The following is a 14,974-nucleotide window of genomic DNA, read 5'->3' as shown; positions in this document are numbered from 1 at the left end:
GTCACTTACTGGCGCTCAAATGTGCCATTGAATACAAGTGCTAACAATAATTCGCCAGCAATTCTGAGTGGCACATCAACATTTCTGTTGGGGCTTGCCATGGGCGACAGCGAAGCAGACGTCGAAGCCGCTCCTGAGGCTGCTGTTTGCAATGGGGTTGACCTCAGGTCAACTAGAGGTTTACGCCTTCGGGTTTCTGCTGGTGATGTCGTGGTACAGCCTGCAGGAACAGGCCACTCATCTCTGGATCATGATGGGAACTTCCGTTACATCTCGCTTTTTGTTTCGGTAATATGATGTCCGATCCTACACGTCAATTGCTTAGCTAACTGGATTGAAGGGAGCCCCACACTGGCGAAGTTCGATAGGAAGCACTCCAGTTGATAAGGAAACCCAACAGGGAATCAGCCAGATTCCGCTACCTGAGTTTGATCCTATAGAGGCACAGGCGCAAACAAGTGGTAATAATATAATGTGTGTGAATCTAGCTAAGTAGGCCGTCTGCCAGGCCAGAGGCTGGAAGAAGGGCCTAGAGGGCCCCTAGGCTACACAAGCCACCTATAGCACCTATAAGTAGGTGCTACTACACTACTCCTCAAGCTCTAAAGCCTAGCAGTAACTATTAATATATATAAAGTAAGCAAAAGCTAGAAATCTTATTAAAAGCTAAAAAGCTTAAAACTAAGGAGTTTTTAAGTTTATATTAACTTAGTTAATCTCTAATTAAACTACTAAATAATCCCTATCTTCTAATTAGCTTAAAGCCTTAGATTAAACTAATCCTAAAGCTAGCTAATATTAATCTATATTATCCTCTAATCTATCTATTAATTTAAGTATTCTAATAAAGTTATAATATTTCTATATCTTAAGAGACTTTATAAAACTATTAGTAACTATCTTAAAGTTATTAATAAAGCAAAATATAAAGGTTTTATTTATAAATACCTCCTTAATAATCTATTTATATTAAATATTAATATAGTAAATATAAGCTTAGTTTAGTAGATTTATAATATAAGAGTATATATTAGTACTATCTATAAAGAGAAGAATAAAAATATTTATCTTAGCGTTAAATATCTACTTAATAGATCTCTTAATTTATTTAAAAATAAGGTTAATAAGTATTAAGTTTATAAACTTTACCTTAGTTATACTAAGAGTAATAAATATTTATTTCTTAGTCTTCTAAGTAATAAGAGTACTACTAAAGAAGATAATATATCCTCTAGTTAAGATATAAAATAGCTAGTTATTAGTAAAAGAAGTATCTATTATACTATAGAGAGCTAGAGTTTAATTTAGATTAGTTCTACTAATAATAATACTATAATAAATAATTCCTTAGAAGTAGTAGAAGAGATACTTAGTAAAGTATAAATATATCTAAAATAAGCCTCTATTAGCTTAATAAAGCTTACTAATATAATAAGTAATATTAATATAAATACCTTAAGTAAGCTAGTTAATATAGCTAATCTTCTTAATATACTTTTTAGCTTCTTTAATAGTATATTTATTTTTATCCTATTAAATAGAAAGCTCTTTATAAGAGGGAAAAAAAGTCTTTATAAGCTGCAGATCCTAATAGCTAAATTAATAGAGGATAACTTTAGTATACTTATATTAAGAGAGAAAGATCTTCCTAATTAAGATGCTATATTTAATCTAAAAGCTAAGGAACTATATAGCTTCACTAAGCTTTTTAAAAGTATATACTTTCTTAAGATTATTATAAATACTCTTAATATACTACTTATTAAGCGTAGTAATAGCGTTATTATTAATATATATTAAAATATAAGTATATTAATCCTTATTTATAAATAAATAGAGCTTGCTATTAATAAGAATAAAGCTAATCTTATTTATCTCAGTATAGATAAGATTAAACTACTAAAGAGGAGCTTTATATAAACTATAAAATACCTTCTTAAGAAGCTAAACCCTACTATTATTAATACTAAAACTAATAGGTTAATAAATATAAATCTTAATATTATTAAGAACTAATACTATAAAAAAAGTAAAGTTAAAGTTATATATCTAATATTTAAGTCCTTAAAGAGCAGTAATAATAAGGAATAGTTAAAGAGCTATAGCTATAGTAACTACTATATAAACTTCCTAAGAAGCCTAATCTCTACGCTTAAAGTTACTATATATAACCTAATAAGCCTTAAACTAAGTAATAATATTATTAATAATAGTTTTAATATTAAAAACCTATTAGCTAAAAAGGACCTTAGCATTATAAAGAGGGTAGATAAATTCATAAACCTCTTTTATAACAAACTACTAGATTTCTTATTTATAAGCTTCCTTCTACTATAGCTAATAAAGGTTATCCTTAGCTTACTTATAAGTCTTTAGAATACTATAGCCCTATAGAAGCGCTCTAAAGATAGCAGTAGCTATAAAAATATTAAGAGAGTACTCTAGTATATTATCATATACTTAAATATTAATAGTAATATATACCTTTTTATTATAGCTATAGATACTAAAGAGCTACTTATAGTAACTAAGAAGCTTAAGGTTACCTTAATAAGGTTTAAAAGAAGTAGTCTTATTATCTTAAGAAGTCTTAATACTTTCTTCTCTATAAATTTACTATCTATAAGTAAGATTAATATTATCTAGTTCTTAATTAATAATACTATAAAAAGACTTATTAAAATTACTATTACTATTATAATATTTATTAGCCTTCTTATTATAGTTTATAGTAACTATATCATCCTCTAGAAGGGATTATAAAGTTAAGTAAAGCATAATTTTATCTAGAAGTAATATTATTAGGTTTAATCCTTTTATAGCTATATTAAAAGCGTTATTACTAGCACTTAAAGATATTAGTATTATAGTAAAGATCTCTAGAGACTTCTTAAGAAAGTTAGAAATACTTATAGTTATACTACGCTAAATCTAGAGATCTAGCTTATTAAATAGCATATTATGCTCTATATTATTAGTAATTAGTATATTATATATAAGTTAAAGAACTATATTTATTAGACCTTTATAAAAGTAAATATTATAGTAATAGATAACCTTCTTCTTCTCTAAGATATAAACATAATAGATATAGCTATAGAGAGATATATATCTAATAAAATATCCTTTTATAGTATAAGCTTCTATCTTTCTAGAACGAGGAGGGTAGTTAACACTTTTCTTATAGATATAAGTAGTATAGCTAAAAATATAAAGATATTTAATATAAAGTAGTTTATAATTAGTAATAAGGTTAAGTTTATATACTATAATCTCATAAAAGCTTATTTTACCCTTAATATCCTAAAGAAGAAAGTTAAATATCTAAATAATTAAATTAAATAAGTAATCCTAAAGCTCTTCAGATAAGTTAGTATTAATTAACTATATATAAGCTACTTTAATAATAGTTCTTCTAATACGCTTAATAAAGCTATTCATAAAAGGTATATTAGTAATAATATAGTTAATATAAGTATTAGCAAAGTATAAATCATAAAGAACCTTCTTAAACTCTAAAGCATTATTATAAACCTAAGTCTTAATATTAAGGCTAGTTATATTATTAAACATATTATAGAAGTTCTTAATAATATTATATATAACTTCATAATAATAATTAAGTATAAGAACAAACCAGTAATATCTATTATACTTATTAAGAAAATATAAAGTATAACGCTTATTAGTTATTAATAAAAGCTTAACTTTAATAAGATTAAGATATATCTCTTCTCTAATCTAAGTGAGAAGTAAAAGAGAATTACAGCTAATAATCTCTATTAATTTAGCTAGATAGCATACCTCATAGTAAAAGTTCTCTATCTCTTCCTTAGTGAACATAATACCTATATAATAGCAGGCCTTAATAACTCTAAATAGATAAGTATAAATTAAATAATAATATATTATCTTAAGAGTTAGCTTAAGGTTATAGTAAACGCTAGCAAGAGTAATAGCAATATTAATAAGTATATCAGCAGTTATATAGGTCTAAAGAACTATAATATCTATAATCTATTTAACTTTACTAATAAAGTAAGTATTATTTATATATATAAAGCTATTAAACTTATAATTATAATTAATACTAGCTTTATAAAGTTTACTAAGGCTAAGTAAGTTAGCAGAACTTAGCAAGCTATACTTAATATTATTAATAATCTAATTAATCATCTTAAATAGGTTAAAAGGATTATAAATCTAAAAAAATATAATACTAACACTAAGAGGATAGATATTATCTCTATTAGTAGTTATAAAGAGAAGTAAGTTATTATAAGGAATATACTTTATAAAGTGCTCTATATTATAGAAGAGATAACTAGAATATCTAAAGTTAATAATAATATCATTATAATAGATCACACAGCTATTAACAGCAGCATAAATCAAAAGGCTAGTAATATAGCGATCTCACATAGTAATACTAATAAAAGCTAAGCTACTAAGAATACTAAATAAGCCCTTCATAAAGACAGAAGTAGTTAGTATAATACTAATACTATCTCTCTAATAATCCTTATTATACTTATACTTATTAGCTCTCTTAAAAAAACTCACTTAATTCTTATAAGTTAATAGAATTAGCTCTAAATAAGCTATCTAACACTTCTTAGATAAGTAGTTCATATTATAATAAACATAAAAAGCCTTATTCTTATTATTTAATATATTATTACTATTATTATTAATATAAAAAGTATATAAATTTAATAACTAAAGCTAAGATCTATCCTTATAGAGTAATAAACCTATCTTCTATTCTTTATCTTAAGTAAAAGTATAAATAATCTTAATAATATTAGTCTATATAAGCTTCTTATTATTATTAGTATAATACTTATAAATATCTAGTAAGTAGGTCTTAAAATAGTTTAAGAGTAATATAGCCTATAAATAGTTAAATAAGTCACCTATAAAGTTAATAATATAAGTCTAAAAATACTAAATATACTTAAAAGCATTATAAAGAGTCTTATAGTCTTAAGTAAAACCCTTAGCAAACTTATTAATAAGAGCATTAATAGTATCCTTAGAAACCTTAAGAATATACTTCTTAAGCACTTATATAAGCATAAAAAGATTACTATTATCCTTCTATCCTATATTAAGTAATTTATTAATAAGAATATTATATAAGCTAATAAGTAGCATAAAAATAATATCACACTCCTTAGCCTACTTCTCCTTAGCAATAGCATCACTATTAAGCTTAAAAACATCCTTATTAATATACTTCTTAATATAATTTAATTATAAAGTAATATTAATAAGAACTAACTAAGATTATTAATTAGATTCACCCTTTAGCTAGGGAATACTAAACAAAAAGGTCTTAATACCTTTACCTATATTATTAATCATTTAGAAAGATATAAGCAGAGTAATAAGATAGCCCTAGAGAGAAGATATTATTAATTAACATATTAAAGAGAGTTATAGAAAGTAAAGTAGTATTACTATCTAATATATTACTTAGTAAAGTGAATTTTCACATAAGTAGTAGCAGTTTAACATATTAAAAGCAATTAAAAGCTATATCACTATTTACTAGCTAAATCAGATTGCATAAATATATAAATAACTATAAAAACGAGAAAAATATTATAAAGGTAGAAAAACGCTTAATTTAAAGCTATAAATACTAGTAATCTAAGCATTAAGCTCATAACCTATAGAGGCATAAGCGCAAACAAGTAGTAATAATATAATATATATGAATCTAGCTAAGTAGGCCATCTGCTAGGCTAGAGGCTGGAAGAAGGGCCTAGAGGGCCCCTGGGCCGCACAGGCCACCTGTAGCACCTGTGGGCAGGTGCCGCCACAGATCCAGTGTATGGCAAAGACGGTGCTTTACAAAAGCTATAGGGGTCAGCATGATGAGGGTCTTTCTAAATTCCGGCATAGTCTGTGCAGCTTTCTTCTGTCGATTAATAGAATGCCTCTCTCCCAATTCCCTTCGTCGGTCATGCTGAAATATGGTGGATTGAGGCGCCGTTCAGGCCTACCACGTACAATGTAGGGGGAGGCGTTTAGCCAAGAATATCCTCTTGGATAGTGTGCAGCCGAGGAAGAACTGCGCTGTACGATCCCGCACCGTTCATCTACCACAGATGAACGTGACGCCAAGGCGGTAAGGATCAGTAAGACAGATCGACGTCGCTCCCAAGTCGCAATTTTCCGGCCGCTTATTCGAATCGGGATTACGGGGGATGATATGTTCTAACTCCGATTCGATGACCTGCGGGCGGACGGCTGATCGACCCGCCGTCCGCTTGCTGTTACATCAAGTCCGAGGAACTCCGAGAAAATGTCACGGACCGTTCCGGCGCCTTAGGGCGGACACCTCCGTCTCCCCCTACATTGAGCCGTACGCCCATGAACATATCCCGGAAAGCGGGAACAAAACTTTATAAATGCTGTGAGTCTCGGTATTTCGATTTCCGCTTTTGGAAATTTGAGACCTGTTGACGTTGACGATGTCCCTGTGGTGGGTCAAGCGCGCACGTTTCAAAGTCCGTAAATCAGTTGCGTACAAGATATCTAAAGATATAAAGCGACGTGACCGAAACATCTCATGTTATGACCAATGAAGTTTCTCGATTTAAATCAATAAATCATACGACTCCTTATCTTCAATATGACATTGGCGTCATACGTTCCGCTGGGCATCGGTGCCATCCCCCAAATCCTAATATCTGCCACTTGTTTGTGGCTACTTTTCCATCTCGGCCGCGGCATATATCAGGCCTACTTCTCGCCTCTACATCGGGTGCCGGGGCCCAAGCTTTGGGTGATCATACCGATTATTCCAAAGATCAAGATTTTACTCGGGACAATTGACCAAGACCTTCGACAACTCCATCGCAAGTATGGCAACGCGGTTCGCTGGAGCCCAGACCATATCACCTTTACCACCAGCGAAGCTTGGAAAACCATTTATGGCCACAAACACGGACAATTCCCCAAGTACAACAGCTCGGAGCAACTTGAGCCCCAATCCAACATTCTTTTTGCCGACGACGCCAACCACGCCCGCATCCGCCGCGGAGTTTCGCACGCCTTTTCACCCAAGGCATTAGCCGAGCAAGAACCACTCATCTACGAATATGTGGACAAGTTGGTATGGAGGTTGTCAGATGTAGCGGAGTCTCGCATGCCAACTGAGATGGGCAGATGGTTCCATATCGCATCGTTCGACATCGTTGGGGACTTGACCTTCGGCGAGTCCCTCGGTGGACTTGATAACAACGAGCTCCACTATGTTGTAACACATGTTCTATTGTTCATTGAACGGGCAAAGAAGCTCTTTGAACTCAACAGCCTCCTTGGCCCCTTACGGTGGATCGTGATGCCGATTATCGCGAGAGATGCCGAGAAGGGTTTCCGCGACATGTTTACCTACACACGGTCTGCGGTCCAGCGCAGAATCGACATCGATGGGGAGTTGGACCGCAGAGACTTTATGCAAGGCTTGCTCCGTGGGAAGGACGAGAAACTGATCAACTCCATGGAGGAGATCATCACCAATGCCAACACCATTTTTGTGGCTGGTAGCGATACTACAGCAACGCTCATGACAGCTGCTACCTTCTACCTTCTTTCAACCCCTGAAGCTTACAAGAGAGCTGTCACTGAGGTGCGGAGCGCATTTCAATCGGCCGCGGAGATCAACTTCACCAACGCAACCGCACGCCTGCCCTACTTGCTTGCTGTGCTCAATGAGACATTTCGGTTGTATCCTCCTGTCCCGTCAGTGAACGAAAGAATGGTTCCTGATACAGGAGAGAGAATCTATGTGGAAGACTACTATCTTCCTCCCCATGTAAGTCATTCGCTCGAAGACATTTACGTTTATGAACAGATCTAACAAGATTATCAATGGACGAATAGACCTGTGTTGGTGTGCACCATTCATCTGCCGGTCTATCCGAGTCAAACTTCGCTCAGCCGGAGTCTTTCATTCCAGAAAGATGGCTTCCCGAGGTTGCTCAAGATCCTGCCTCTCCATTCCACGCAGACAAGCGAGACGCAATCCAACCATTTTCTTACGGTCCTCGCAACTGTGTGGGCAAACATCTGGCGTACAACGAGATGCGAGTCATCATGGCTAGGTTGCTTTGGGAATTCGACATGACCCTTGACAAATCGTCTCTGGAGTGGACAACGCCGTACTCAGAGCATAAGTCGTGGACGATCTGGAAGAAGCCGACCTTGGTAGTTCATATCAAGAAGCGTCAGTTTCAAACTTAACGTCATGTAAGAGGCAGGCAAGAGATGGTCAATACATTGATCACAAGGCCCTTGGGACCAGATGTCAGGTCTTTTCAAATTGGATTGAGAATTCTGTAGCAAAACTGTAATTAAACGAAACTGTCAACTCTACGCTTACTAAACCTTCGTTTTGTGAATCATTCTAATCGAGTATCTGGCAATCAGCCCTTACTTTGTGCCGCAAGCCCCGCTGGTCTCCACACGAAGACAGCCCCCAACTACGATGTGATAGACATCAGGTGCGCCAAGATTTTCTCGCGATCCATCTTCTGACATTCGTCTTCGGCCCCATCCACATTCCTAGCACACTGCTTGGCAAGGTCGAGGGCATTCAGTCCTGCGCTATTTCTAATTTGAGGATCGGCGCCCCAACTCAATAGGAGGCTAACAGCTCTGGAGACCCCCAGATCAACTGCCTGATGCAATGGTACTGGTCGAGTCCCATTCGCCGTGTCGTTGGGGTCAACACCTGCGTTCAGAATCATCTCCATTGCTTTGACGTTGTATATCGTTAGAGGCTCCCGGTCTGTCCTGGTAAGGATAAGCCGAAGCAAGTTGCCGTTTGATCTCTGGATCTTGTCGAGCATACGCTTCTTATCGGTCCCCAGTGCCTCAAGTATTATTCGGAGACACTTGTTGTGCTTCTTGGTGGCAAGCTTGACACAGTCCAAAATCGGTTGCTTGTAGAACGAAGTTGATTGCAGCCCTCGCTCAGTCACGAGTATCACGAGGGCTTCGACGAAGGTCGAGCTCGGGCTTGGCTTTTTGCAAGCCTTGGCCAAGGCCGTTTTGATAACTTCAGAGCCGGCAGTCCTGAGAGCTAGACTGATGGCCGAGCGCTTCTGGGCAATGTTCGAAGCCCTTCGAGAGGATGTTCTGTGCCGTCGTCGTTTATCTGCGGTGGATCGGCGTTGCGTAGCTGGCGGGCCATGTTTTTGAGGCACTTGGGTGGGCTCTTTGGGCTGCAGTGAAGGCGGCAGCGGTATATCTTTCCTGTGGCCTAGATTGGCACACGGGAATAGGGGTTCCTCAGTCGGCAGTGCTGGTGCACTATTACCTTGAGACGAGGGAACTTGGTATTGAAATACGTCGAACCTCTCTGGAATCAAGACAAACTTTTGCTGGAGCGGTTCGGAAGCTTCGGTGCATGTCGTGTCAAGAGTCTCTAAAGAGGTGTTTTTGCCCGTCGTGTCCCATACCCGAGATCCAGTGGAGGACTCTGCAGAAGGGGCTATGAAACTTGCTGAACCTTCGCCTAAGAGACGAAAGTCTTCGTCGTCTAGGTCAGATTCAGAAGTGGACTCATCGTCCGTACTTCTTTCAGATGCACTGTAGTATACTGTTGCATTGTCGGACATGGCTTGCGATGAAACGTTGAGGCGTTGTTCTTTGGTATTGTTGCTAGTCGCGTTGGTGCCTCCGCCCCGTGTATACCCATTAATACGCCTGAAGTGGTCCATTTCTAGGCTGTGGTGTCAATTCAAGAGATTCTTGACGAGGAAAGGATTTGGCGTTTTCTTGACAAACAATAATGTTTGAATAAAGCGATTGGTAGTCGAGGAGCCAGTCGGAGGGGCAAGGTGGATTTATCAAGACCCCGAGGTTTCGACGCGGAGGCCTATCCAAGGTGGCTCGGTGAAGAACGCGGCGTTACACCAATGATGTGCACGTTTTTCTTCCGCAGCCGGGGTGGCTATGGTGCAAAGGACGACAGAGTGGGTGTAAAGAGTTAACACACCTTGAATCCTATAGCCTTGTGTGCTGGTGGCTTTTACTGGCTGAAAGGGGTCAGCCGACTGGCCGGCTCCCTCCAACATCAGCTTCGCGACGACGCCAAGTCCAGCTGTAAGAGTGGCTTGGACCAAATTTCTACACTTTCACCTTCAACGTTGATGGTTGCGATGGATGCCTTTTTTACACATTCGGGATCTCCTAGTTGCCTTGTCTACTGCCACCTTCGTTCACCGAAAACACCCGAAGACTTTGCACTTGGGACGTGAGATGACGAGAAACTTTTTCAAGCATCTGCAAATTCGATCCAGGTGCGTACGTCTCATGTGAGAAGTGGGCTTTTGTGGTGGCTGTTCTGTTGCACCTAATTATGCTAGGCTGCCAACATCGCGACAACCAGCAGCCGCTCGTGAACAGTGCAAGCGACACCGCCAACGGCGTGAAACCCATCCAAATGGACCCCGAGAGTGTATGTCAGCAAACCTATGGACAATCCACTTGGACTTGATTTATTATGACGTCCTAGAAAGACACTGCCAGACCCAACACTTGTAGAACAGTCAAGCAGTCTCCGAGCGATGCAAGACTGGTTGGTTGCCTTCAACGCCACTGACATCAGCAAGGCTTACCATATGAATGAATAGGAGATTGTCCCAATGTTATACGTAGGTTTTGGGCTTAAATAAATGCTGCGGGTTATCGGAAAGCGAAGCTTCTACCTGGTTTGAATTGTCTTGGGAATCCCCGTCACTGACGCCGATCGCATGGACCTGATATTAATCCAGTCCCAGGGCATCGAAATGCATCTTACTTAGGCCTCTTTCCGCGTTTCCTACGTAGGATCTCAAGGCAGCCACCACAACTTTGGACGCCCACTTTGATCCAGCGTCAATCACCGTCTGCCACTTTAGGATACATGTCATAGCAATTGGTCAGGTTTCGTCAGTGTATTCACATAAGGGTTTCTTTTCTTTTCTACTTCAATTCTTAGCTACCACCTGCATTGGTTCATTAACCTCTTTTGAATGTCGATTACTCCATTGTGGCTGATCATCACAGAGTAAGTTCCCTTTTAAGCCGCCGCGTGACGATGTGAGACTTTTGCTGCTTTCCTATGATATTGGGAGCAGGGTGCAGCCTACGGAGATCCCGTCCACAGGGATTAATTCGACGTCAAATCTTCCCCTCTCCAACAACGAGCAACCTAGAAGGTGACAATTTTGGTGGGATGCGTCATCCCCCTCCCTGCGTAAACCTTAGTCAGAGGAGAAGGGGGTCGCGATGTCTCACTTCGTGGAAGAATTCTTGGTAGTGGCAACGGTAATGGTTAAGCTTCACGGTACATGCTTATGTTCTAGACTCACTCACACTCCCTTGAACGGGGACAGTTGTAGGGGTTGACGGTCTAGCCCGAGATGTTTTACCGCGATGCAACGTTCCCGAGACAATTTCACGATTCCAAAGTCCCGACTAGCAACCCTTGGATTGAACCCCTAAAACAATACAACATCGGGCGTAGCTGGGAAGTGATCATCAAGTACGTAATACTCCACACGGGAAGGTCTAGATTTGGCAAAGTCGCTATGGTGCCACTCGGAAATCTGAGCATGATCAAGCGTGATCCCACATTGACCAACCCTCAAGCTGGACAGCCTCTCCCTTGCATCATCATTTGCGCAACCGACTTTCAAAAGGTGGTGTCCAGGAATCTGTCATGCGAAGTGAGAACGGTGAGGGCAAGACATGGAAAGTCAAGACTCTTCTTCCACGAATGACTCGGCCGATCGACCCCGACGCTGGAGATCTAGATATCGAGGCTGGAGGCAGCTAAGAATCATCATAGACGAATATAAATCCAGCGTTTCCGCTGCGCATAATTCATGTTCATTAACCTCTACCTCATCTCAGACTCTCATATCATTCCCAATTCAACTCATAGCCTCTACTATCACACATCACATCATGATCTCCTCCGTTCTTATTGCCAGCGTTCTAGCAGCTAGCCCTGTGCTAGGTCTTGTTCGCTCCCCCAGGCCCACTTTCGTCGACAACTCTTATATTATCAATGAAGACGCCAGATTTGCTTACAACTTGTTCTTCAACTTCACGGGCGCCACTAAGCTTCCCGATGGGCTTTACACCAGCGTTTATACCGTGGGCGAGGGGACCCATCAATACACGACGAGCAACGTCAATGTCGCAGGGGGCTACCTGCAGCTCAAGGTCCCTGGACCACAGAAATCGATGCCTTACACGGGTGGAGAGGTTGCGACGACTGAAGACAGAATCTTGTATGCTTCTGTTCGCACAGTTGCGATTCTCTCCGAACCGGCTGGTGTTTGCAATGGTATGTGCTCGCTATCAAAGAACTCACGTTGAGTTTTGCTTCCAGGGTAGAATGGCTGACCTGGTCTTAGGAATGTTCTTCTATCACAATGACACCCAGGAGACAGACATCGAGTGGCTCTCTGACGCTTCCTCCTTGAGCAACAACGGTGTTCGCAAGATCCACTTCACCAACCAGGATGCCAATGGCGATGGCTCAAGCACCTACAAAGGCGTCACCCCGCCAGCCAGCCCCACAACCACCGAGCACGAGTATCGCATCGACTGGACTGAAGTTTTTGTCCGGTTCTACATTGACGGCTCTCTCATCTGGGAGACGCAGAGTGACGTCCCCAGCGCTGCCGGGCCTTGGATCTTCAACAACTGGTCCAATGGTGACAAGGGATGGAGTGTTGGTCCCCCGAAGTCCAATGCTATTTTCAAGATCAAGGACATTGATATCTACTACGACCTCGACTGGAGCCAGACTAAGTAAAGTTGAGGACTATGGACCATATGTAACGAACGATGACTGATGTATGTTTTATGATTTCATCAAGTAACGAGTGAAAGATATCTGTCGCTACCCACATTGTATGTTAAATGGCTTCTTTCATTGATAGTAGCTTTCAACACGTATATATAAAGACACGTGTCTAGTCAATCTTACTTCTTCTCTAGTCCGGAACGTAAGAGTGACCATATGTGGGTGTTTTGCGATAGACTGGACTGTACAAGGTATTGGATTCCGGTAGCTAGTTGAGACTTCCTTTGTAGCGGGCAACGGCCCTGGGCTACGAAAGCTACAGAAAGCCTTGTTCAGTGACGCCTTTCTTCGGCATACCGGTATGGAAGCTTTGTCCGATCTCCTTATCCCTATTACTCCTGATGTAGCGCGGTGTTGGTAGAATCCTTGGGCTTAGGAACTAAAAGCCAACTGACCCCGGTTCCGGCAATCAATGCTACAAGAACTGGCTGTAGAACACTTACCCCTACGCGAGATGCGAGAACACCAGTAATGACGGGGAAGAGAGAGCCGCCAATCTGCCCAAAGACAAACACAAATGACAGTGCTGTTGATTGAAGTTCGGGCGGGAAGAGCTTGGAGCCGACGGAAATTCCCTGCGGAAGATAAGGTTGATATCAGCAACACCAACAGAGTTTGGGTATGAACACTTACTGTCGCAAAGAAGGGGCCGGAAAAGAAGCCGAAGAAACAGATGGCTACAGAGGCGGCAATAATATTAGGAACACTACAATGCAAATCAGCACCCTGGTCCTTGGAAAAGCCCGAGCTTACTCACAGCCAGAAGACCAGTTGAAAGGCAATGCATAGAACCACATAAACAAGAATCATTCTTCGCTCTCCAAACCTGTATGTCGGCTCTGCTAGCAGCAGTCGACCCAGCATTGCTCCACCGCTGAAGCCGGCTGGCACATAGCCCATTTGCCCGATGTTGCCATCTCGAATCTCAACGAGATATTCGACGATCCAGCCACCAGCCGTGATAGAGGCTCCGAGAAGGAAGAAGAAGAACAAGCTAACAGCCCAGAGGGCTTTGGTGCAGAGAACCATCTTCATGAGTTGAGTAGGTGTGTTTGTCTCCTCCGAGTCCGACCTGAGGGGCGTTTCTGAGGTGCCAGATGGGGGGACGTCTTTCTTCCGGCTGAGCTTAATCGTGTCCCTAAAGGCGAAGCAGGTCAAGGCCAGGTTGAGTGCACCTATGCCTATTGGGAAGCTATAGAAGAGGTACCACTTCGATGTCTCTCCGGTCGATGCGATGGGAGTCGCAACAAAGGGCGCAACGAGGCAGCCGGCCATGTAGAGAGCATGGATGAAGGCTAGCCATCGATGGGCGGCCTTGACACTGGCAACGTATGCGTTGGCGCCGGCATCTTGATATGCTTGGCCCAGGCAGACTAGCCAGAAGGTGACCGCAAAGAAGGGAAAAGGAGGCTTCCATACGCGGAGTGCGTGTGCCACAAGTTGGAAGAAGGCGCCGAATGCGAGCAGGCCACCGAGGTCGAATACTTGTCGGAGATGGGTATTCGTAAGCGCCGCAAGGAACCATCCGAGGAAGTTTGCACCGTAGCTGTTTACCATCGTTCAGAAGGTGTTGATGAAAAGAAGTAGTGTGGAGAGGGGGTTAGACAAACATGATGGAGACAACAGCTGTGCTGATGTTGTAGTCACGAATCATGTACGGGAGTAGAGGTCCGACGCTGCCATCGTTGACACCAGATACAAAGAATGCGAAACCGGCGGCGATGAGCTTCAGAAGGGTCTGATTGTCAAGCTTGCCTTCGTCGGACAGCTCTGGTGGCGCGTCGTCAACCGCGGGGGTTTGCTTCGAGTAGTCTGCGAGCTCGTGAGACTCCGTGACAACGGGTTCTTGCTGTGTGATAGTGGCCATATTTTCTGGCAGTAAGATGTAGCATCCACGACAACTAATGAATCGCCTAGGATTTTCCGTTCTTAATCTTTCTTTATGGACGCGTCGGGGTTTGTGATGGCCATGATGAGGTCGGGTAAACGCCGGCCTCGGCATGCTTCATTGTGGATCCAGTATCCCGAGCTAATCCGGCTAAACTCCGGTGTCGATGGAGTGGGGCCAAGTCCGGGGTCACTTCCCGGCCAACC

General features: G+C 40.6%; 3 protein-coding genes across 3 annotated transcripts; 2 read left to right on the top strand and 1 right to left on the bottom strand.

The window, feature by feature from the left end:
* Positions 1–6,643: 6,643 nt before the first annotated feature.
* dtxS2 (Cytochrome P450 monooxygenase dtxS2) lies at positions 6,644–8,256 on the top strand (the record flags this gene model as incomplete). Its single annotated transcript, XM_036642299.1, has 2 exons — positions 6,644–7,828; positions 7,897–8,256. 2 exons carry the CDS (start codon positions 6,644–6,646, stop codon positions 8,254–8,256), a joined length of 1,545 nt encoding a protein of 514 aa, XP_036491450.1.
* A 3,714-nt stretch (positions 8,257–11,970) lies between these two features.
* CGCS363_v010449 (uncharacterized protein) lies at positions 11,971–12,829 on the top strand (the record flags this gene model as incomplete). The annotated part of the gene is made up of 2 exons (XM_036642298.1): positions 11,971–12,355; positions 12,426–12,829. The coding sequence occupies 2 exons, from the start codon at positions 11,971–11,973 to the stop codon at positions 12,827–12,829; spliced, it is 789 nt and encodes a 262-aa protein (XP_036492059.1).
* A 383-nt stretch (positions 12,830–13,212) lies between these two features.
* On the bottom strand, positions 13,213–14,747 carry CGCS363_v010448 (Bypass of stop codon protein 6; the record flags this gene model as incomplete). Its single annotated transcript, XM_036642297.1, has 4 exons — positions 13,213–13,455; positions 13,514–13,586; positions 13,638–14,426; positions 14,491–14,747. The coding sequence occupies 4 exons, from the start codon at positions 14,745–14,747 to the stop codon at positions 13,213–13,215; spliced, it is 1,362 nt and encodes a 453-aa protein (XP_036492060.1).
* Between the last annotated feature and the right edge of the window lie 227 nt (positions 14,748–14,974).

The sequence above is a fragment of the Colletotrichum siamense genome (assembly GCF_013390195.1).
Source record: "Colletotrichum siamense strain Cg363 chromosome Unknown KSG_Cg363_contig07, whole genome shotgun sequence".
Lineage (NCBI taxonomy): Eukaryota > Fungi > Ascomycota > Sordariomycetes > Glomerellales > Glomerellaceae > Colletotrichum > Colletotrichum siamense.
Note: the sequence above shows the minus strand (reverse complement) of the source record. Positions and strands in the feature narration are given on the sequence as shown.